This window comes from Neomonachus schauinslandi, chromosome 3, assembly GCF_002201575.2.
Source record: "Neomonachus schauinslandi chromosome 3, ASM220157v2, whole genome shotgun sequence".
Lineage (NCBI taxonomy): Eukaryota > Metazoa > Chordata > Mammalia > Carnivora > Phocidae > Neomonachus > Neomonachus schauinslandi.
The window spans coordinates 192,052,890-192,076,128 of record NC_058405.1 but is presented as its reverse complement, the minus strand read 5'-3'; the positions used below and the strand labels follow the sequence as shown (position 1 = coordinate 192,076,128).

At 59.8% G+C, this 23,239-nt stretch overlaps 2 protein-coding genes across 2 annotated transcripts in view; one reads left to right on the top strand and one right to left on the bottom strand.

Moving 5' to 3' along the window:
- Positions 1–6,162, top strand: part of MAB21L4 (mab-21 like 4) — an 8,606-nt gene extending 2,444 nt beyond the window's left edge. The window contains exons 4-7 of the mRNA XM_021679020.1: positions 2,649–2,874; positions 3,285–3,438; positions 4,489–4,845; positions 5,651–6,162. Coding sequence (XP_021534695.1) covers positions 2,649–2,874; positions 3,285–3,438; positions 4,489–4,845; positions 5,651–5,743 — 830 coding nt within the window. The 3' untranslated portion in view covers positions 5,744–6,162. The remainder of the gene's footprint in view (positions 1–2,648; positions 2,875–3,284; positions 3,439–4,488; positions 4,846–5,650) is intronic.
- Positions 6,163–12,747: 6,585 nt separating this feature from the next.
- AGXT (alanine--glyoxylate and serine--pyruvate aminotransferase) lies at positions 12,748–22,858 on the bottom strand. Its single transcript, XM_021678996.1, has 11 exons — positions 22,507–22,858; positions 22,219–22,411; positions 20,922–20,986; positions 20,194–20,294; positions 18,874–18,944; positions 17,475–17,559; positions 16,426–16,521; positions 15,712–15,781; positions 14,355–14,450; positions 13,683–13,811; positions 12,748–13,129 (listed from the first exon to the last, which is right to left on the bottom strand). Exons 1-11 carry the CDS (start codon positions 22,735–22,737, stop codon positions 13,022–13,024), a joined length of 1,245 nt encoding a protein of 414 aa, XP_021534671.1. The 5' UTR covers positions 22,738–22,858; the 3' UTR covers positions 12,748–13,021.
- Positions 22,859–23,239: the final 381 nt, after the last annotated feature.

The window sequence follows — 23,239 nt, the reverse complement described above, 5'->3', positions numbered from 1 at the left end:
GTGCATGTACGTGTGCGTGCACAGACTGTGGTCTCTCAGTGTGTGTGTGTCAGGGCCCACGTGTGACGGCAGTGTGTGTGCGTGTGTGCGCACGTGTGTGTGCATGCACAGACTGGGATCCCTCGGTGTGTGTGTCAGGGCACACAAGTTGGGGGATGCTGCTCTGAGGTCCTTTCTGGCTCCAAACCTTCTAAGAGGACGGGTCATGCGTTTCCACGTCACCTGATGACTTTGTTGGTCACGGCGTGCTGGCTGTTACTTGTGAAAGAGCTAGAAACGACACACCTGCTGGGCAACGTTTTCCCGCTGACCTGCTGGATGCGGGTCCGGCCACAGGTCTGGGCAGGTGCTTCTGTTGTCAGTCCCAGTTCAGCACGGCCGTCCTTACAGACGACCCTGCGTGCAGCGCCCGGTCACGCGGCACTGGGAAGACTGTGTGTGTGAGCGTGTGTGTATACAGGATTACGGACACGTGTGCACAGTGAGTGTGTGCAGGTGTAAGTGTGCACACACACTGGGTGCGTATACAGGATTATGGACACGCGTGTGCGTGTGTGCATGTGCAGGTGGAAGTGTGCGTGCATGGGAGTGTGTGTGGATGTGTGTGTGGATGTGCAGTTTTGTTTCAGTGTATGGTCTGGTGGCTACTTGGTGTCCTGGGCCCTGAGCAGGCTCTGTGCTGGAGTCTGGCCTCAGTGTCTTGTCCGGGTGCCCTCTTGGTGTGACTGGGGTGGTGAGCCCCTGGGGGGCAGGGCTCCCGGCGGCACCACGAATGTGGGCTTCCGTCCAGCAGGGGCTGCCTGCACTATGAGAGCACTAGAAAGAGGCACTGCCGGTGGGGGGCTCAGGACAGCAGGGCGTCCTCCCGGGGATCAGAGCAAAGACATTGGGTTGTCCTGGCAGGGCCTGAGGACCAAAACGGAATGTCCTGCCTCCCTTGGGAGGGACAGGCCCACGGTGGCGGCTGGTCCTTGTGTCTGCCATGATGCCAGAGGATGGGGATGGTCAGCCCACCTCAGGGACAGTGACCTGCCCCGGGCTGCTCAGAGCGGCCTCTGGATGGACTTCCAATACTCAGAGGGGACAAGTTCTAGCCCCGGCCCCTCCCCAGAACTGCCTGGTGACCTGGGGCCAGTGGCCACCTTCGCGGGGCAGCCGGAGCCTGTCGTTAGGCGTGCCCAGAGCCCCGGCCCCTTCCACGTCTTCTCTGCTCATCTTCTGAACCTCTCAATTACTGCAGGGCCGTGTCTGTCTGCTGCCGTGACCTCGCATGGCCATTCCCACCTGGCCCTGTCCCCTGCAGGCCCTGTGCCCCTCCTGGGAGACAGACCCACCTGTGGGGGTGTGCCCAGCCCTGGGCCGTCCGGCGCACTCTGAGCTGCCCCTCTTCCCTGTCCCCGGGTCCCCACCACCCTAGGCTTCCAGGCTGAGAAAGCAGAGGAGCCTGGGAGCCACACCCGGGGCCGCCTGAGTCAGGGGTGCAGGGAAATTCCAGGCATTGCTTCCTGACACTTACCTTAAAAGGGAAGCCCAGCAGCTCCAGGTGACAAGGTCCAGGCTGCTCTCACCGGGGAACAAACCGGTGAGACCGGGCCGGGGGCTAAGGCGGGGAGTAGCTGTGACAGGCTGCGGGTGTGGCTGGCTGCCTCCCAAGCCACCTCCGTGGACAGAATGTGGGACCAATGGTAGATAAGGAAATGAAGCCACCAACAGTAGCTCAAACCCAGAATTGGGAGGGGCCAGGGATCACTGAACTTTCTTCCTTGAACTGATGGGGAAACTGAGGCTCATGGGGGAGGATAGAGTGGCCCGGGTGGCAAGACCTAGCTCTGGGCTAGGTCCCAAGAAGTGGCCCAAGAACTACCCTATAGGAGACTGGGGGAGGGGTCTGCATAAAGGGGGGCCAGGCTCCTTCCTACAGGACCCCCAGTGCTGCGGATGGGCCAGGGTGGGACAGTGGGGGAATGCAGATCCCAAGCTTAGTCCCTGTGGAGACCTTTCCCCATGGCATATATTGGGGACTCCCTTTGGGACATGTCTCCCCGATGGTTGGTCCCTGACCTCTGGCCAGCACCCTCGCTGGGCAGTGCTGAGGGAGGGGAGGGACCGCTCTGAATCCAGGGTTGGCTGGCGCTGGTCAGGGCCAGTGATATGAGTGTTCCCCACACTGTTGAGCTTCCCTTCCTTTCTCTGTGGTATTCATGTTTTTTGGGGGAAGGGACAACTGAAGCGGAAGGCCAGAGGGCCCCGGGTCATACCAGAGTACCCCTACCACCCCAGCCCCCAGCCCCATCACCCTTGGAATGTCCCCTCCTGGGTGGTGCGGGGGCTTTGGGTTAGGGGAGCGGCACGAGGCTGCATCTGAGTGGTGAGGGGGCAGGAAGCATCTTTACTCCGATGTGCCATCTGGGATGTGGTTCTGGGGACCCAGGCTGTGGAGTGGAACCAGGGAGGGCAGACTCACTGTCAGCCCTCGGATCCAGGCCCTCCTGGGTGCTGGACACCAAGTACACTTGTCTGACACCAGGCCTTCAGGGACACGTGTGTCACTCCTGGGCCACCCTGGGCCTGTCCTTCACCTCCCCAGCCCCTTCTGAGAGGTGTGAGGGGTAGCCTGAGGTGGGGAGTCCAGGGCACGGTCATTGCAGGATCTCTGATCGTGGACAGCCTGAGGGAGGAGGAGCTCCACCTGTCCCTGCTAGCGTCCAGTGGCTGGAGAACCATCCGCTTCAACGTCATGCCCGTGGTACGGAGAAAGCACAGGGTGCCCGCCCTAGAAGCGGCCCAGCTGATGCATGGGTTCCCTGAAGGCAGCTTGAAAAGGATCATCAGCCAAGAGGTGGCCCTGGTACCAGCCAGTGCCCAGCACTGGAGGTAGGACACAGCTCCTGGGGTCTGTGGGGTCCTGGGGAGCCGGCAGGAAGGGGGCTGCCACCCCACCGTTCCCCTCACTGAGCAGGAAGGCCTGTGGGGATGCCCCCTCCCCCCGCAGGGATCAGATGTCACTGGGATCTCTCCCGGGGGATGTGGGATCCGGCCAGAATGCTCACTCCCCACTGCCGCTTCACCCCCCTTGGAGCTGTTGGGGGGTGGAGCTGTGCCCCCAACCCACGTGAGGAGTGGGCCGGGACAGGCTGTGAGGCTCACGAGCTTCTGCTCCCAGGGAGGCCACAGAAGCTGGAGGCTTTCCTTTCTGGGCATAAGCTGTGGGTGCAGGCTGCCGCTGGACACCTGGCTGAGGTTGCCATGCTGACCAACTGTGGTGTGCCTGTCCTGTCTCCCAGGGTCTCCACTGACTACCTGCTCACCAGGTTGCTTGCTGCACTGGGCTCCTTCCCGGGCCACCGCCTGGACGGCCTCTCCATCCTGGACAGGGTCAACCACGAGAGCTGGCGCGATGGCGGCCAGAGCCCGGGCCTGACCTTCTGCCACCTGAAGGTGCGCATGGGGGGCTCTCGGGCGCACTGGGCCCTGGCGGCTGTGAAGGTTACCGGCTGGGGATCCCCCCTCTGAGAGGAAGCAGCCCCGTCCCGCAGCTCTTGGTTGCTCACCAGGCTGCTGGGACATGGCTGGAGCCGTGTCCTCCTCGGTCTGTGTGACCATCAGGTGCTGAGAAGAGCAGGGAGGGGCAGGGCCAGAGGCACAAGGTGGTGAAGGGGGGGCAGATGGGGTCTCTGCCCCTAATGAGCTGTGTTGGGGGGGTCGGTGGAGTGCTGCTCCATGACGGGAGCTGGGGGCTGGCGGGGAGGGTGAGCTGACTTGGCATGGGAGCTCCCTCTGACCCACTCCCCACCCCTTGCAGGCCTCCACCCACCTCTGAGGGGTTGCCACCTACTGGGGAGGGCCCTTGGGGTCTGGCACACAGTGGCTCCTGAGCCCCACAGGAGCTAGGGATGATGGGGGCTGGTGGGAGGAGGGGTCGTGAGGGCACAGCAAGGCAGCTGTGTGGCAGGGGAGGGGCCCCTGGCTGGGGGGCTCAGGGACAGGAGGAGGAGAGGGTGCCTGGTGCAGCCAGGAAGCTCCATTCTTACGGCTTTGCCGCATACCAGGACCAGGACAATGCCCTGGGGTAGGGTTCTTTGGGTCAGGCCGCAGTGCACAATCGGAGGTCATGGGAGGGGAGTGGGGGCATGAGGCAAGGGACCAGAGGAGGCGTAGAAGCCTCAGACTCTCCTGAGGGGGGTTGTGGGGTGGGAGGCTGGGTGGGGGCAGGGTCCCTCTGAGCCCGGACTCAGTGGCAGTGCCTCGGGAGTCGGGGAGGTGCCCGGATGGAGGCAGCGGGTGGGGAGGGGCTGAGACACACACTGGGACATCCAGGGGAGGCATGAAGTGTGGGGGAGGGGTGCTGGCGGGACAGGGGCTTCCAAGGGGGATGGCTTTGACGAGGGGCCAGGTCTGAGGGTGGCGGGAAGCCAGGTGGGGCGGGCGGGCGGCAGCAGACCACACGCCGCCGCGGGCCGGGGGCCTGACCGCACCGTCCTCCCGCAGACCGTGTTGCTGTGGGCCTCGGTGCTCTTCCCGGAGCCGGAGGACTGGGCGGAGCTGCAGGGCGCCGTGTACCGGCTGCTGGTGGTCCTGCTCTGCTGTCTGGCCACCAGGAACCTGCCGCACTTCCTCTACCCCGAGTGGAACCTGCTTAAGGACGCCGGCCTGGACCTCAGCACCCTGTACCAGCATGTGGAGCACTTTGCCAGCCAGCCGGAGGCCTCCCTGCGCATCCACGTCACCCACCTGGGCCGCAGCCCCCCGCCGCGCATCAGCCACGGGGTCAAGGCGCTCCTGCAGCTGCCCGCCAGCAACCCGGCCTACTGGGCCACCGCCTACTTTGACGTCCTGCTGGACAAGGTGGGCATGGCAGGCTGAGGGGCATCTCAGTTGGGCCCAGGCGGGCATGCAGGTGGGGACAGAGCCCTGACCTACTCCCCCAGGGTCAGGAGCTGAAGGAAGGCTGGGCAGGTCGGTCGAGGGAAGGTGGGACATCTGGAGGTCAGATAGGCCACGAGTGCCCCCTGCCCGCTAGTGACCCGGGAAGCCAGGGTAGCAGGTCTGAGCCAGCCTCCGTTACCCACCAGAACCGCCCCCAAAGCCACACACGACAAGGGCTCAAACCCCACCTGCCTACCCTGGGACTCCGTTCCTCATGAAGGGGTGTGGCTGTCCCTGGGCCTCACAGGGACAGTTTCCTGATGCATCCCTGGACTGCTCTGCCAACTGGCCCTCCTTGAGCCACCAAGGTTCTGCTAGCTCTGTTAAGCCCTCCCCTCCCCTGCTCCCACCGAGCCCACTCCTGCTCCTTTCCCCCAGGGCCGGCCCCCACCCTCACCTGAAGAGCCAACATGGTCTCCTTCTGGGGCACATGGGGGCTGGAAGGATGAAAGCAAGAGGGGTGATGCATGCTCAGCCCTCCCCAAGCACCTGGTGGGCCTCCTCTGTGTCAGGCCCATCTGGGGAGGACACCTGCGTGTGAAGAAGGGCCCCTGGCGGAGAGGGCTCTGGGTGAGTCCACACTTGGGGAGGACTGTTCAGGCAGAGACCCAGAGGCAGGAAGTGCTGGCGGTCAAGGGGCATGTGTTGTCCCACACTGTGTCCAGGGCCCTGTGATGGCCCCCAGACAGCTCCGTGACCCCTCTGTGCCCCACCCCATCTGCAGTTCCAGGTCTTCAACATCCAGGATAAGAACCGGATCTCAGCCATGCAGAGCATCTTCTGGAAGACCAAGACTCTGGACAGTGAGGAATGCTGAGCTGCCTTCCCCTGACTCTCAGTCTTGACTGCCTGAGGCCTGGCTACAAGGCCCCACGGAGGCCATTTGGAGAAGAGAATGGGCTTCACCTTGAGGCAGGTGGTGGGTGGTAGACATGTCCACAGGGACCACCTCAGACTGTCCAGGGATGGCCTCATGGGAGTCTGAGCATGCTGGGCAGCAGGCCTCCGGGAGTAGCTGCCTGATCCCCCGAGGGCCTGGGATGAAGGTGCCTTGGGTTTCACCAGATGTGCATTGATCCATTCTGTGTGATGTCATCAGACTCTCAAAACCAGGCGTCTGCATGAGACCTGGAGCTCAACGGCTTGTCCCGACCTGTGTCACATGCTACTCTGTGGCAATGAAATACTATATATCAGACCTTGAATAAATTAACACTGGATATACACAGCGGGGATGGTACCTACCACTTTCTGTATATCTACGTGGAGAATATTTCCCCGGGAAACATAGAAGTAAAAGAAGCTAGTGTGCAGACAATTTCCAACTTTCTCCATTCCCGGCAAATGACCACCCTCTTCCCCAAGTGTCCCCACCTTCTAGTTCATAGAGGAAACTGAAGCTGACAGAGGGGACGCCTGCAGCTCCCTCTGCCAACCCATTTCGGGTCCTGTCACCGTGGTGGTGACGATGAATCTAGACACAGACCGTACACCCTTCTCAAAGATTAACTGAAAATGGATCATAGACATAAATGTAAAGCAAAAAACTATAAAACTCCTGGAAGATAACGTAGGAGAACACTTAGATGACCTTGGGTGTGGTGATGACGTTTTAGCTACAACACCAGAGGCACGGTCCATGAGAGAAAGAATCAGTCAGCTGAACTTCACTGAAATTAAAATCTCCTGTGTAGGGTGGCGTCTCCCGGCATCTGACACCACCCCTCCATCTGTCCTCACTGCTCCATTTCCCCATTCCACATTCTCTCATCAGTCCATGACAGCCAGCCTGCAGCCCCTTCCCCACTGAGGTCTCACGTGAGAGGCCCAGTGACCTTCATGTGGCCCAGCCTGGGAGACATTTTCTTCTTTCCACCCTCTTTGCCTCTCAGTGACATTCATTCCTCAGCTTCTGAGCTGCCGCCCACACCCTGGCTCCTGGAAAGGGGCCTGAAATCCCATGGCAAGTGCACATAGCAGCATCTTCCCCAACCTCCTCAAAGTTTCCTATGGCCATAGGCCAGAATAGCCACACACAGAGGAGTGGAAATGCAAGATCCTTGGAAGGCTATGGGATTCAGGGCCTGAGCTGACCCTAACACAGGGGGACACAAAATGCCATTAGGGTGGAGGTTTGCAGAACACAGAACCTTGGTCCAATCTGATTCACAGTGGGTACAAAGTGTCCAGGCCTACCCTGTGATCATTTCCTCAGTATCTGAGTATGTATCAGGACATCTGTTCTTAGCAGGAGTAAGAGCCTTGATGGTAAGAAAGGCCATGGGGAAGACTTCAAAAGCACTTCTTTTCTCATGGCCAAAATAGTCTAGCAAAACATACTGTATCCCAGGGGGCAATAACAGAACTTAGCATCACCCCTCAAGACCCTAATGCACCAGTATGACCTTAGCAAAAATCAGATGAATCAAAAATGAGATACTTAGGTATAATCGAACAAAATATGTAAAATATCTATCTGAGGAAAACTACAAAACTCTGATGAACAAAATCAAAGAAGAGGTAAATAAGTGGATATTCCATGTTCATGGATATGTCAAGATGTTAGTTCTTCCCAATTTGCCCTATACGTTCAATGCAATCCCAATTCCAGCAAGCTATTTTGTTGATATTGACAAACTGATTCTAAAGTTATAGAGAGAGACAAAAGACGCTCTCAGAATAGCCAACATGATACTGAAGGAGGAGAACAAAGTTGGAGGACTGACAGTACCCAACTTCAAGGCTTCCTATAAAGCTACAGTCATCGTGACAGTGTCATGTTAGTAAAACAACAGACAAATAGGTCAGTGGAATAGACCCATACAAATATAACCAATTGATCTTTGACAAAGGAGCAACGGCAATACAATGGGGCAAAAATAGTCTTTGCAACAAATAGCACTGGAAGAACCAGACATGTACACGCAAAACGATGAATCTAGACACAGACTGTACACCCTTCTCAAAGATTAACTGAAAATGGATCATAGACATAAATGTAAAGCAAAAAACTATAAAACTCCTGGAAGATAACATAGGAGAACACTTAAATGACCTTGGGTGTGGTGATGACATTTTAGCTACAACACCAGAGGCACGGTCCATGAGAGAAAGAATCAGTCAGCTGAACTTCACTGAAATTAAAATCTCCTGCTCTCTGAAAGATGATGTCAAGGGAGTAAGACAAGCCACAGACTGGGAGAAAATATTTGCAAGAGACACATCTGACAAATGATTGCTATCCAGAGTATATATTTAAAAAAAAAATTTTAAACACAACAAGAAAGCAAACAACCTGATTTAAAAATGGGCCAAAGATCTTATCACACACCTTGCCAAAGAAGATATACAGATGGCAAAGAAGCACATGAAAAGATGCTCCACATCATATGTCATCGGGGACATGCAAACGAAAACGACAACGAGAAACCTCTACAGGCTGACAGTGGTCACAGTCTGGAGCACTGACGACATCAAATGCTGACAAGTGTGTGGGGCAGCCGGAACTCTCGTTCACTGCTGGTGGGAATGCAAAATGGCAGCCACTTGGAAGGCAGTCTGATGGTTTCTCACAAAACTAAACTCACTTTTACCATGTGATCCAGCAGTTGCATTCCTTGGTATTTACCCAAAGGAGCTGAAAACTCATGTTTGCACAAAACCTGCAATGAATATTTATAGCCACTATATTAATAAATAATCATGCAAGCTTGGAAGCAGCTAAGATGTCCCTCAGTAGGTGAATGGATTAAATGAGCTGGTCCATCCAGACACTGGGATATTATTCAGCGCTAAAAAGAAATGTGCTGTCGACCCAGGAAAAGACGTGGAGGTGCTCAAATGCTTATTATTAAGTGAAAGAAGCCAATTTGAGAAGGTGACATTCTGTAGAATTCCAACTCTGACATTCTGGAAAAGACAAAATTACAGAGACAGTAGAAAGATCAGTGGTTGCCAGGGGTGAGGAGGGAGGGGCGAACAGGTGAAGCACAGAGGAATTTTGGAACTACTCCGCATGATACCATACGGATGGATACATGTCATTACACATTTGTCCAAACCCGTAGAGTGCATGACACCAAGAGTGAGCCCTAATGTGAACGATGGATTTGGGGTGATGATGATGTGTCGATGTGGGTTCATCAGTTATAACACATGTACCGTCTGCTGAGGGATGTTGGTCACTGGGGAGGCTGTGCATGTGTGGGGGCAGGGGGGTCTATGGGAGATCTCTATGCCTTCCTCTCAATTTTGCTAGGTATCTAAAACTGTCTCCAAAAATAAAGTCTTCAAAAATAAAATACATTTAAAATGTTTTGAATCAATGGGGTCATGGTGAATGACAGCAGATCCCAGAAACTGAACCAAGTTGCAGCCTGTCACCAAGGTGCTCTGCTGGGTGTTACAGTCTTAGTGGAAGAGGATGGCACAGGCCGTGGACGGCGCGACATGGCAGCCGATCTGCGGAATGCATGCCTTCCAAGCCCCATGGGAGGGGGAGTTAGAAACAATTTGTGTTCACTTGGAAGAGGCAACGACGTGAGGTCATGGTCTTGCCCCAGGCTGAGGTTGACCCGCTGGCTCTGGTCACGATATAGGCCTCATGGGCCTTCATCACCTGGATGGGTCCTGCCGAGTATCTTGCTGGCTCACGATATTGATGACATCATGCTGATAAGACCTGAGGAGCATTGACTGGCAAGTGCTTTGGATGCCTCGTAAGACACTTTTATTCCAAAGGGTGGGAGACAAATGTCACCGTCTCAGGGTCTGTGCTGTAGCTGAAGGTTTGAGAGGCTCAGTGCTCTGGGCATGCCAAGACATTGCTTCTAAGGAATAGCAGGAATTTTTATACCGTGCCCCACCTACTGTGATGAATAAGGGCCCGCTGGCTTTGGCAGATGGCACCCACCTCACTTGGAATGTCCGTGCATCGGGTGGCTCAGAGCCTGTTAGTTCTGAGTGGGGCCAGAGTGCAGGCGGGTTCTTTGGCAGGTTCGTGCTACCGTACAAGCACGGCTCATGACGGTAGCCCTGGGAGAGGGGGACACCACATAAACCCCGTGTCCAAAAACCCCGACATGCAAGCCTGCTCCATCTGCAGCAGAGAACCACTCACCTTCCCGAACATCTGTCATGAAACTGGGCCGCAGTGGGGAAGGAGCCCCAGACCACGGGACCCTCGGTGGCCACGGGACCTGAGCTGCCCATCACGAGCCAAGTATCACAGAGGCAGGAAAAATAAGTAGAAGGCACGAAGACTGGAAAAGAAGTGAGACTGTCATATTCACAGACAAATTACATATCTACATAGAAAACCCCAAGGAATCCACAAAGCAACTGCTAGACTTTGTGAATTTGGCAAGGTTAGAAGACAGGTGAACAGAGAAAAGTTCACTGTACTTGTATACATTAAGAATAAACAATTGGAAATGAGATTTTTAAAATACCATTTACAACAGGGTCAAAACTGTCAAAGACCCAGGAGTATATGTAATGAAAGGTATGTAAGTCCTCTGCACTAAAACATTGCTGAATATGATTTAAAAGACCCAAATTAACATTCACGAATAGGAATTTATATTTTGGTGATTTCCAGTGTCCTTAACTTGATGCATAGATTTATTGCAATTCCTATAAAAATTCTGATGAGCTGTTCTGAAGAGATAGACAAGGTGATTCTAAATTTCCATGGAAATTCAAGGGATCTAGGATAAGAAAAACAATCTTTAAAAGGGAGAGCAGAATCGGAAGACTGGCATGACTTGCTTTCAAGACTCACCATGAAGCGGTGGTGTGGGTGGCAATTTGGGGCTGGGCGGAGGCAGTGCCCCGGGAGGGAGAGGCCTGAGCGGGCCTGCAAGGACAATCAAGGGCAAGGGGCCACGTCCGTCAGGTGGGCTCAGGAATGTCTGTTTAACAATCATTGCTAGAACACGGGCTGTCTGTGTGGATAAAAGCGAACCCTGTCCCTTTCCCACCGCATGCACAAAATTAATATAAAGTGCGTTCTGAACCTCAACACAAAAGCTGACACCATAAAGTTTCCAGAAGAAAGCATAGGAAGAGATCTTTGGAACCTCCACATCATCAAAGATGTCCCGAGAGGTTACCGACGGCACAGACCACAAGAGAAGACACATAAATTGGAACTCACAAAGGGAAAAGACCTGCTCTTTGGAAGACATGATTAAAAAAATGAATAGGTAAGCCGGGGAGTAGGGGATAATACTCATCACACACCCGGCAGGACCTGGAACCTATAAAATAACGGCCATAAATTAACAATAAAAAGATGAAAATCAAATAACATGAGCAAAATACTTAAGCTGACAAGTCAGAAAAGAAGATCTATGGATGGCCCGTCCACACACGAAAAGATGGCCCATATCATGAGTCATCGGAGAAATGCAAGTTAAAACCAGATGCGATATGACTTCGCCCCCACTAGAAAAGCAGACACCGCCAGATACCGGTGGGGCTTGCGGGTGCGTCCGGTGAGGATCTCAAGTGCTCCAGACCGCGCGGAGCTCTGTGGCATCTTGCAGAGCTAGAGCTGGGCCTACCGTACGGCCCCAGGACGCCCCGGCACCGTGCACACCTGTGAGAGCAGTCATCACAACCTTCTGCATCAGCCCCAGAGGTCCGTTAAAGCAGGTGATAAACAGACGCCAGACCATGGAACCGCACCAGCAAGGGAGACAAAGCGTGTCCCCGTGTCCCGTGCAACACGCGTGACTGTCAGAGCACCAAGCAAAAGCAGCAGATACACGAGAGCATGTGCCGTGTGATTCCATCGATACGACACGCAAACACCTGCAGGGCTGGTCCGCGGGGATCGAATCGGATGGGGGGCGTTGCCTGGCTGGGGGCACGGGGGACCTGCCGCTGGGTTCTCATCCCCGTGTCTGCTCAGGGAAGAGCCAACCAGGACAGGACTGCTGTCAGGACGAGGCGGCCCATGGGGTCCTGTCTGGCCTTCTCTGGGAGCGACTCCCTCCGCCCACCTTTGACTTATGGATTTCCGACCCTCGGGCCCTCTCCGCTCCCGCGCGCGTCCCTCCTGGTGGCCGTAAGCACATGCCGGACCGTGTTCCATCGGCTCAGGGCCCTCCCCCATCGCACACAACTGTGCCTGGCCAGCACCTGCCTGAGTGGCGGGGGCCAAGCCAGGCCAGCCCGGGCCCTGCACAAAGACACGGGGCCCGCTGGGCTGCAGGTGCCCACCTCAACCTGGGGGAGGCCCTGCCTGGCCCCCTCCTGGGGCTCTTAGGACGGGTGAGGACCCGGAGTGTGGCTGTGCCTGTGACTCCCAGGCTGGCCTGTTCTGAAGCTCCTAGGAAGGAGGAGGGAGGGAGCCTGGCACAGGCAGGAACCCAAGTGAGGGGCAGTTAAGGGACAGAGGGTCAGAGGGCGCCAAGTGGAGAAGGGCAGGGGCTGGGGCCCGGGGCCACCCTCGGCTGTCCATCTGAGGCCCCTGCGCTGGCCTGCACACCTGTGTTGTGACCTTCAGCCATCCCGGCTCCAGTCCTGGCTGTGTGCCTGGGGCATGTTGGGGCCTTCACATCGGTGACTCGAGTCACGAGTCAGCCCGGGAGGCTGTGGGGGTTGCCCTGGAGGCATGTGTGTGGGTGTTCTTTGCAGGGGTGAGATCTGGGGCCAAGGTGTACGGTGACAAGGCCCCCACACACCCGTCTAACAGTCCCGGGGGAGGTGCCCCAGGCAAGGATCTGCCCCCAAGCAACCCCCAACCAAGGAGCCATCGGGGCAGTGGTCCCTCCCGGCCGGACGATTCTGCAGCCCACCCTACACACAATGAGGACAGATGACCAACGATTCTTTATTGGGTATTCCGGGCAGGCCAGGGACCTGCAGGGGCTGCGGCTCATTGGGGAGGTGCCATGGGTCCTGAGCCCACATGGTCCATTTCCGGGAGGTGCCTCTCAAAGAGGAGAAGGACGTCCTGGGGCTGGGGCAGCTGCCGGTCCTGCCCCTCCTGCGTGCCTCGCCCCCTGGGGCCCAACTGTCTGGCAGAGTCTGTTTGCTCCTGGTCCCTCTCCAGGCCCCTCCAGGAGGGTGGGCCACAGGCTGCCAATCACAGCTTGCTCCGGGGACAGTGTTGCAGGGCCTCCTGCAGGGCGTGGATCACTCGGTCCACGTTCTCCCGGGTGGCGTTGCAGCCCAGCAGCCCGATCCGAAGCACCTGCGGGGGGTGGGAGGGTCCCGTGCAGATGTCAACCCGGACCTGAACTAGGTCTGGGCAGAGCAGGCGGGCTCTGCAGCGTGGGCCCCCTCCCCAGGCACACAGGGAGCCCCCCACCCGGACCCAGGCCGAGCACACACAGAGCTCAAGAAGGGCGGCCAGGATGACAGTCAGCTAATGAGCGCTCAGAATCGCCCGCTCAGCGGGCACAACCAGACCCCGGCACGGGGCCTCCAGCCTGGTCTGCCCACTCTCAGGGGAGGAAGGCCATTCTGGGGGGCTGGAGGGTGCTGCACCCCACGGCGTCACCAAGCTGGGGTGAAGGGGGGCAGGAGCATTCCCTTTACCCAGATCCCACCCCCGCACAAACCCCTGGGTTCCGAGCAGGATGTTTCCGTCTGGATGCCCTTGCTGCCCCAGGGACCTGATGACCCCCGACCTCGGCCCGGGGCCTGGGCACACAGTGCTCCACGTGGGGTGGTGAATGTAGCTTCTGTGGTAGGTGTGGCCAGTCCCTGGCCCTGGCCACGCCGAGCGGCCGCTGTCCCCTTACCTTCCCCAGTGAGGGCCCAAGGCCACCCGTGATCTCAATGTCAAAATTGTCCATGACGTAGTTGACGATGTCTCTCCAGTTGTAGCCAGTGGGAGCGGCCACCGTGGTGACGGTGGGTAGCCGGATCGCCTGCAGGACGCGCCTGACTCAGCCACCTTCACCACGGTGTGTGGCCAGCACCAGCTGATCTGGCCCGGCCAGCCCTGGTCTCAGGCTCCAGAGGGGCGGGCAGAGACAGGGGGTGGGCAGGGAGTGGGGAAGCAGGGGCCCAAGGACAGTGAGGTCACCACCTCCCCAGCAGCCCATGCGCACTGGGTGTGTCTGCGCGTCTGTTCCCTGGGGCGGGTCACACCTCCCTGGGGCTAAGGAGCTTCTGTTTCCTACCGAAACTTGGGCTGACTGGCTGGTTCTGGGGACCCTCCCACCCTCCACCCCTGCCTGGCAGGACTGCCAGGGCTCTGAGGCCGATGGGCGTCTTTGGCTCAGAGGTCACCCATAACTACTTTAAGTGGGGAGGCTTTGGGGGAGAGCAGGGGTGTCAAACTAAGTGTCCTCAGATCCGGAGGTCAGGGACAGGACCCTGTGTCCATTCAGAGGGGGCTGGGCAGAAGCTCTCCCTTCCCCCTCACGCTCTCCCTCTCCAACCCCCGCCCCCGCCCCCACTCTCCTTACTGGGTCCTTCACGAAGAGCTGCAGGCCCAGCCCCTGCAGGCGCTCCTGCAGGTACGCCGTGGCCTCCCGGTGCTGTCTCCAGCTGTTCTCCAGGCCCTGGGAGGGCAGAGGGCACCCGGTGGGCGCGACAGGGGAGGGCAGGGTTGGCGCCTCCATCGGTCGTGAGAGACGGAGAAACGCCCTCATCCATGGGGGGTGGCAGCTTCAGGCCACAGAGGGGCTCCTGGGCTCCTCTCCCGGCCTGGACTCTGATCCCCATAGAGACCCCCCGAGTCCCCAGCTCAGGGCCCTGGCTCTGCCCCAGCGACCAGACCTGGAGCCACCTCGGGGCAGTGGAAATGGTCTGGGTCTGGGGGGTACGTGGGGGGCCCAGCCAGTGGATGGAGCCCTGCAGCCCCTGGACAGCGTGAGGTGGGAGCACCTTGCTGCGGGTGGGGAAGGGGCTTCTGAGCTACCCACTGTCTCCTGTCTTCCCAGCACATGGACCCCCCATCCCTAGTCCATGGGCCTCACCCTCTCTCAGCCACACCGCCGCCCTGCCCCGAGCCCACGCCAGCCTGGTGACCACCCAGCTCCCAGGGCCCCTCAGCTCCTCCCGGCCCAGTGCTGGGGCGGCGGCTCTGCGAGCGGACACGGAAGAGCAAACAGCCAGCACAGCCCTGCGGCCTCAGGGAGGCCGGCCACAGCCCAGGGGCTCCCCCCGGCCTCTGGGCTGGTGGCCCGCAGTGGCCCCTAGGAGACATCGGGCTAAGAAAGTCCGCTGTGCTGGGGCAGTCTCCCGTCCTGTGTCCCTGCAGAGCCAGCATGCCCGGGACCGCGCTCGGCCCCCCGTGTCCTGAGAGTGTGGTCGCGGCACTGGACAGACCCCCCTGGTCACACGCCCCCGCCCCTGCTTGGCTCCTGCCCGCCCCTGGCTGGCGGCCAGCCTGACACTCAGGACCACCAGCCAGTCCCTCAAAGCCCCTCACGCTCAGCCGGGCCCTCACTGAGCACCTCACTAAGCAGCCCAGGGGTCAGGTGACGGCCCACACCTGCCCCATCACCGCATTGACCCCCGGGCTCTGTCCTCCTCAGCCCCCTCCCTTGCAGCCAGCCCTCCCGCCCCTCTCCCTGCACTCCCGCGTGGAGCCCGCCCTCTCCAGCTCAGGGCCACTGTCCTGCAGTGCTCCTGTCTCGGCTACAGGCTACACCGTTCGTTCCACTCTTCCTTGTCGGCGGGAATCCCTCCCGTCATCTGTTTCCTCAGAAGGGCTTGAGGGAGTCCGGAGGAGGGCCCTCCCCGGGGCAGCCGGCCTCAGCCCAGGGGCTCCTGGGAGCTGCTGCCCTTGGGGTCCGGCCCCTGCCCCGCCCCCCTCACCTGTTCCGCCACGAGGGCCAGGCTCTCTCTCAGGCTGTACAGGCTGATGACCGGGGTGGTGTGATGGTATCTGGAAGACAGGACGGGGCTTGGTCCAGCGTCCCTGGGTGGGGGGTGGGCCAGGCTCTCTGACAACGGGTCTAGCCCACTTCCCAGGGGGCCGCTGTCCAGTTCTGGGCACAACAGACTCCGAGCTAGAGAAGCAGCTGGGTCTGGGGAGAGCAAGGCTCAGAGCGAGGACACTGGCCAGATCGCCTAGGGCGGGCTCCCCTCTACCTGGCCTCTCTTAGCCCCAGTGGCCCCAAGAAGCCACTGTTCCTGCTGAGTAGGGCACAGTTCCTGGCGCCCCTCAGCCCCGCGTGTATCATAAGGGATCTTGGGTTGTAGCTAAAGTCACCTCACAAGGAGCCCCTGGCTCAGCTCCTCTTTTTGAGAGGTGGGTAAACTGAGACCCAGGAATGGGGAGATGTGGCAGGGCCAGGCCCAATGTGCCCAGAGGTGCACAGGGACTCTGAGAGGAGAGGGCCCGGTGGGAGGGTGGTGGGGGCTGTGCTGCTGGATCTGAGCCCCCAGGCCTGGGGGCATCGCTGGCCTGACCCTGGTGAATCCTGGGGCTCCAGCTGGGCTATGGGCTTAGAACCCAGTGTGTACAACCGGTGAGAGGCTGGGGTGGTGAGAGGTCACAAGACGCGGCCCCGGCCCTGCGGTCCTCACATCCTGGGTTGGTCGTCGCAGCCCCAGATGTTGGCCAGCCACTTCATGTCCAGATAGAAGGAGACCGGCTTCGTCTTCCGACTGTAGATCTTATTTCTGGGAAGGAAGGACCAGCCTGAGTGCCTGCCTGTCTGGCTGGGGCGCCTAGGGGCAGTCCTGTCAGGCCTCCTGGTTCGCAGAAGTGAGCCAGAGGGGCAGGCCCCCCCGGACCCCTGTGGTTGTGCTAAGCCCCAGGCGGACTGTGTGCCTCCCCAGCCCCTGCACCTTCCTGGGCCAGGCACAGTGGGGACCTCGGCTCGTCTGCTCTCAGGCCCCCGGTAATGCAGCTGGTCTGGAAACTTTAAATACACCTATTGTCCAGATCAGTGTGAACAGACAGGGCCTCTACCTGAGCTCCGAGCTCCATACTCAGACCCAGCCACCTCCGTGGCCCTCCCACAGGCAGCTCAGACTTCCCACACCCACGTACAACCCCCACCACATCTGAGATTGTCTCTGTGCTGCTAAACGGCCAAGTGCCGCTGATGGTAATCCTCTGCTGGGGCCAATCCCCCAACCCTACCTGGCCCGGCTCAGGGTCTGCACACTGGGGATGTGGGGGACACTGGGGCTGCTGGACAAAGCTAGTCCATGACCAACCCCATGAAGAAGCTTGTGCATCAGCTCCTAGACACTGAGCTGGCGGTGGGGGCCTGGGGGATGGCCACGGAACCCCCAGTCCTTGGCTTGAAGCTGGGGAACTTCCAGGATGCCAGGTCCTGCATTCTCACACACAAGCCCAGGCTTCATGAGGAGACTCTTCTGGAGGCCACTAGCCTCATACCCGTGACCCTCACCGTGCCCCGGCTAGCCCCTGCCTGTGAGCTCAGAGCTTTAGTGCACCTGCCCAGGGCGGGTACCTGTCCAGGGTGGGCGGTGAGCAGTCCAGCGGTGTGTTCAAGCACTGCCCAAGGAGCGCCTCCCTCCCTTGCTCTGATCTTCCCTCCTTAGGGGCCATCCAGCCTCACTGCCCATCCAGCCCCAGGTCAGGGGCCCTGGGGGTCACTCACTTGGCCTTGTCACTGAAGGAGATGAGCGAAGTCCCTGGAGGCGCGTTCAGGACCTTCTGGGAGCCCGAGTACAAGACGTCAATGCCTGTGGAGAGGAGAGGCGCGTGCTCCTGGGGGTCCAAGCTCCACCCAGGGTGGGATCATTGCAGGTGCCCTCTGAAGCAAGGTCGACTGTCTTGTCGGACTCAGTCCTTAACCTCTGCCACCTGACGCTGTGTCCGGGGAGATTGAGTTAAATTGCAGGCCACCCGCTTGCGGTTGGCGGGGTGTGGAGAAGCCCACGCAGGTGGTGTCAGGGGCGAGCGGGCGTGTGGGGGTGGCAGAGGGGACGGGGGAAACAGGTTTTCTTGCCACATCTCGAGTAAGAGCCCACTGACTTCTGAGAAAACCGGATTTTATGCCAGAGGCAGCAGCGACGCGTAGCTGTAAATCTGAGCGTCGCACCCGCCTTGCGGCCCGGGCTATCGTGAACCAACATGCACCAAAGGCTTACATGGACAGAAACGCTCTCTATGGTTTATTCCTGAAAGCGCAAACCTGGAAAGAACCCAAAGGCCCGCCACCAGGAGAGGCGTGAGCTGTGGTCCGTTCAGGTAATCAGAGGACGCTGACGGACAGACACGTCGAACGACATGACTACAGCTCGCCAGTCTGAGGTTGAGGTCTGCAGACTCCGCGAAGGATGGGCTGGCAGGGAGGGTAGGAGTGCGGAGGGTGTCCCGGGTTCAACCCTGGCTTCTTGGGCTGCACTGTCTCCTGGGACCTGGGCTGGAGCCTCTTCTCTCCCACGGTGGGGACGGCTGGCCCGGGAGGCACAGGGTGGGCATCCCGGGGATAGCCCTGCCACCCTGCACTGCGTCCCCAGGGCCCCCTCCCCCTTGCCTGCCCGGAGCTCCCTGATAGAGAGGTTCTGGGGGAAGCGTGCCTGACCAAGCTGGGTGGGCGGCTGTGGACACATGCCACCTGTGTGGATTCGGACTTTCCTCTGTGAGGAAACGCTGGGCCTGCGAGGCTTCCCTGGGCTGGCCTGCAGGGTGACCCTGCAAACAGTGCTCGCTGCATGTGACAGGCTGGTGGGGTGCCGGCCGATGGGGAAGCTGAGGCCCAGCCTGACTGGCAGGGGCACTTCTCCCACCCATATGCCTGAGGGCTCTGGGCGCCTCTCCAGATGCTGGAGGAGCTTCTCCCCCCACTTGCTCCCCACATCAGGGCCTGACAACCCAGCGGAAACACTGGCGTGTCCATTAGCTCGTGGATCCTGTCCTGCCGCGGGGAGGAGATGAAGTTTCCCCTGGGGCCCTAATCCACTGTGTGGGCTGATGGTGAGCTTGCAGACACTGCCAGAGGGAACCTCACCCTCCGAGCCCCCCAGCTGCAGGGTGATGGGGGCGTGGCTTACCTTGCTGGTCCATGTAGATGGGCACTCCGCCCAGGGATGCCACGGAGTCCACCAGGAGAAGGCACTGGTACCTGGGGGTGCAAGGCAGTACGGGGAAGCACGGGAGGTTTCAGACTCTCTGGAGTCTCGGGAGGGGCCTCGAGGACCTCCAGAAGGCCAGCAGGGAGGCTTGGGAGCCTTCTGCCTCCCCCAGGGTACGTCCTCCTAGATGCCCAGACCCCTAGGACCAGCACTGTGTGGGAACCGGGGTGAGCAGAGGGGCAGAGCAAGTGTCCATGCGGGCCCGGCCGGCCTGTGCACAGGATACGCCCCGCACAGGTGTGCATGAGGGCCTGCCCCGCCGGTCTGTGGTCCTGGGGGCGGGCTGGGGCTCTGAGTGGGGCCAGGGACCAGAGCCCACGAGGCTGGGCCTTCCTTCTGCCAGCTGGCTGTACATCCAGAGCCCAGGGAGGACAGAGTCCAGGAACAGCCCGAGCTGAAAGCTTTGACTCTCCTCCATCTCCATGTTTTCTTAGGGGAAAAAAAAAAAAAAAGCCACGGGGCCACCTGGCCAGCTCAGCTGGTAGAGCGTGCGACTCTTGATCTCAGGGTTGTGAGTTTAGCCCCACGGTGGGCATAGAGATTACTTAAATAAAATTTTTTAAAGGCATAAAGCATATCCCACGCTCGGCACAGAGGGGCAGGTGGATGCCCTGGGGGTCACAACCCAGGCCTGGTTTACTAGACAAGACCCCAGAGGACGGGCTGTCCTGGCTGGGACGGTGCCAGGCAGCCCCCCTGTCCCCCAGGGTAGATGGCAGCCCTGCCGGGGTGATCCTGCCGGGTTGGAGAGCTTCTCTCCTTCCATCCCGCTGCCAACTCTCCAGAGCAGGACTGCTGGTCACGGGAGGGAGTCCCACCTGACTACACCCAGGGTCCTGCCCATTCCATGCAGGGTTGGGGAGGCTGGAGGAGGGTAGTGGAGGTAGGAGGCTGTTCTGGGGCTCTTGGATCTCAGGACAAGGTGGGGGCAGGCCCCAGCCGCTCCTGGGACCCGGGTAGCTGGGTCAGCCTCAAGCCCTTCCCAGCCGTGGGGACTAGAGGACAGTGGGCACTTGATTGGGTGCCCGAGCACCTGATCCTGCTCTCAGGTGGGCAGAGGACCCCCAGGAGCCGCACACCGTGTGACAGAGGCGGGGGGAGGGTAGAAAGTCAGGATGGGGGCTGGGTCTCGCCTGCTGCCTCCCAGACTGGAGGGACTCGCCCGCACCGCCAGCCCCCCGCCGGACCCTGAGGTGTGCCTGGCCCCGCCCCCAGCGCCCTGCCCCTGGGCAGGCTCACCTGTGGCAGAGTGCCCCGTAACCGTCGAGGGGCTGCAACACTCCGCTGGATGACTCCCCCTGGGTCAGGAACAGCAACACTGGCTTGTGCCGGGCCAGGCCCTGCGTGGGACAGCATGACAGCCGTGGGCAGAGCCAGCAGGCTCGGACTCCCCCTGGGTCCAGAAAGACTTTTCCTGGGGAGGGCAGGGCAGGATCTTCCTCCCAAACCCTCCTCTTCCCCGCGGATGGCAGAGATCTGGGCAGCGGAAAAGAGCCTCATGCCCTGTCTGTGCGTGTGCTGTGCCAGCCTCTGGGCTCTGGGAGGTGGGCTTGTCCAGGAAGAGAAGGACTTTCTTCCAGAGACCGAGGAAGAATGGCGCCAGCCTCCCACCTTGTCCTGCTGGGGCTATGGTGAGGTCCGCTGAGTCCCCAGGTCTTGCCTGGTTGGGATGGATGTTTCCTGATGGGGCATCCTGAGTGTCAGGGCAAGTCCTGCTCCCCACATCCTGCCTCTAGCCCCTCTTGCCCAGCCCACAGGACTGGGCTCCTGACTCAGTTTCCCTGCCAGGCAGAACCCTCCCTATCAGGCTTTCCACCGGCTCTCAGGTATTGGAATGCTCCTCCTGTGCCCAGTCACCTGGTGCTGGGAAGAGCTGAGGGTCAGCCGCCATCCCAGGTCTCCTAGCCCTGAGCCCCCTTGGCTGGCTGGCCCCCTCTCCTCCCTAGGGCCAACGCACCCCACCCTACCTCTTCCACATCCTGCAGTGTGTAGTGGCCTCCAGGGTCCTTGATCATTGGGTGCACTTGGGCTCCTGAGGGCAGGGGCAGAGTGAGGGGTGAGCGCCCTCCTCCCCAGTGTTGGAGACGGGGGTCTGTGCTGAGCAGGCAGGCCCTGTGAGGGCAGGTACCCGCCCATCCCAGCCCAAAGAAGCCAGAGGGAAGAGGAAGGTGGGGTGTGCTCAGTGAGGCTGTTCTTTGTGAGCTGAGGTTTCTGGGGTGCTTGGGATGAGAACGTTCGGGCTCAGCTACACTGCCCCTTCCTTGGGTGAACCTCCGCCAGCCAGGATCCTCAGCCGGGAGGTGAACAAGCATTTGCACAAGGCTGGCTGGACCTGTGCCTTCCCAGCAACAGACTGAGTGGAGGAGGAATAGGGTGAGTGGAGGCTCCAGGAAGGCAGGCCCCTGCTCTCTCTCTCGGACCCCTTTGCCCACCCCCGGCGGCCCCCTGCACAGCTGACCCCCAAAGCTGTATGTAGGCGGGAGGAGGCCGGAGGACCACCCAAGCTCCAGGGGGGAGCCCAAGGTCAGGATGCGGACTGGGGGCGGAGCCTCTGGAGCGGGGGTGCCTGGGGCCCAGCGGGGCCTGACTTCTGCCCCCACGCCACCTCCCTTTGAAAGCCAGTGTGTGGACTCAGGGGGACCAGGTGAGAGGTGGGGACCTCCTTGGGCCACTGGGGGTTGTCCATTAACCAGGACTGAGTGCGGCCATGTGTGGAGCTGACCATGCAGGAGCTTTGAGATGTTTCCAAACGCTGAGATGAATCATTAAACCCACGGCACTCTCCTGCTTTTGATTCTTGTCTCTCTTCAGAAAAGTTTACTCTGAGGGTGAAAACCCTGTCTGTGTCTCTGTATTTTGCATCTCCAGAAAGAGGGCTGTTTCTGAGCTACTGGGAGGGGGCTTCAGCCTCTGAAACCCTGTCCTGTCACAGGGCAGAGGTGATGCCTGGGGCCCCAGGAGAGACATGGGGGCTCTCGGGCTGGTGCTGAAATCTGCAGGTTCCCCGCGGCCCTGTCTCCCCATGTGCTCCGGAAACCGCTGTCCTCAGCTCTGGGATCCTGGGAGGTGGGCGTCTCTCGAGCACCCTGATGCCCCCTTGGAGAAGGCAGCAGCTGACCCGGCAGGGAGGTGGGGGCGTGAAGGGGGATGGGCACTCCTGGGGTGTGTGGGGTGGGTCTGCCGGCCTCACCTGGGGGGCAGGCAGGAGGCCATGGGGAAGGGTGACGAGAGGGCCCACAGCCCACCCTCTGCCCCATGTCTTACCGATGCGCTCCCCGATGTCCGCGGCCCGCTGCCCCCAGATGCCGTTGGCCCCGACCAGGAAGGAGTCCCCTGGCTCCAGGAGGTTGAAGAGGGCGGCCTCCAGGGCGCAGTGCCCGGAGCCGCTGATGGCCAGCGTGAGGGGGTTCTTGGTCTGGAACACGTACTGGATGCCTTGCTTGATCTCATCCATTATCTGGGGGCAGAGGGCACACAGGTCAGGCCCTGCTCCCCCTGCCCTCTCCCAGCGGAGGAGGAGGCTCACCCCCTGCCGCCACCTGGGTGGCCTACCTGGAACATCTCCTTGTGCATGTGCCCGATCATCTGCAGCCCTCCGGCCACCAGGATGCGCGGAGCCAGGTTAGAAGGGCCAGGCCCCAGCAGAAGCCGGTTAGGGATGGACAGGGGTTTCAGCAGGGCCTTCGGGGGGGCCACCAGCAGCTGGTGGGAGGCCATGTTCCGCACCCAGCCTGCCGCCTGGGGCCCCAGGGCCGCACTGGCCCTGGCCAGCGCTCGGAACATTTCCCAGGGGGCCTGGTGCTGGTGTCCGGAGGCCAGGCCGGTCGATGGGCTCCCGCTACACCCTCGGCCTTTCCTTGTTTGCCGTTGTCGTGACCTGACCCCTTATTGACGCTTTTCCCGCATATCAAGGCCTGACAGCCAGGGTGTTGAACCCTTGCTGGGGGGAGGAGCCTCCAGAGTCCAGTCAATGAAAAATAGAGCTTGGCATGTTGCCCTCTGCCCTCCCACCCCTCCAGCTCCTCTCAGCTGTCAGGTGCCCAGCCCTAGCCAAATGCATCCTGCCGGACCCAGGGGGCCCCAAAGTTTTTTTTAAAGGACCAGAGAGCAACTATTTCTGGCTTGGCAGGCTTTATAGGCTGTGTCACAGCTCCTCAATCCTGCTGTCATAGTGCAAAAGGGGCTACAGTGGGGTTGTTGCCAATAAAACTTTATTTATAAAAACAAATGGTGGGCCAAATTTGGCCCGGCGGCCATCGTTTGCTGAGCTAAGGGAAAGGCTCAG

Coding starts and splice junctions, on each gene's coding strand:
- AGXT (XM_021678996.1), bottom strand. CDS start 22,737: ATGTTCCGAGCGCTGGCCAGGGCCAGTGCGGCCCTGGGGCCCCAGGCG. Junction 17,560..18,873: donor CATCTACATGGACCAGCAAG/GTAAGCCACGCC, acceptor TCCTCTCCACAG/GCATTGACGTCTTGTACTCG. Junction 14,451..15,711: donor TGGCCCTCGTGGCGGAACAG/GTGAGGGGGGCG, acceptor CTGCCCTCCCAG/GGCCTGGAGAACAGCTGGAG.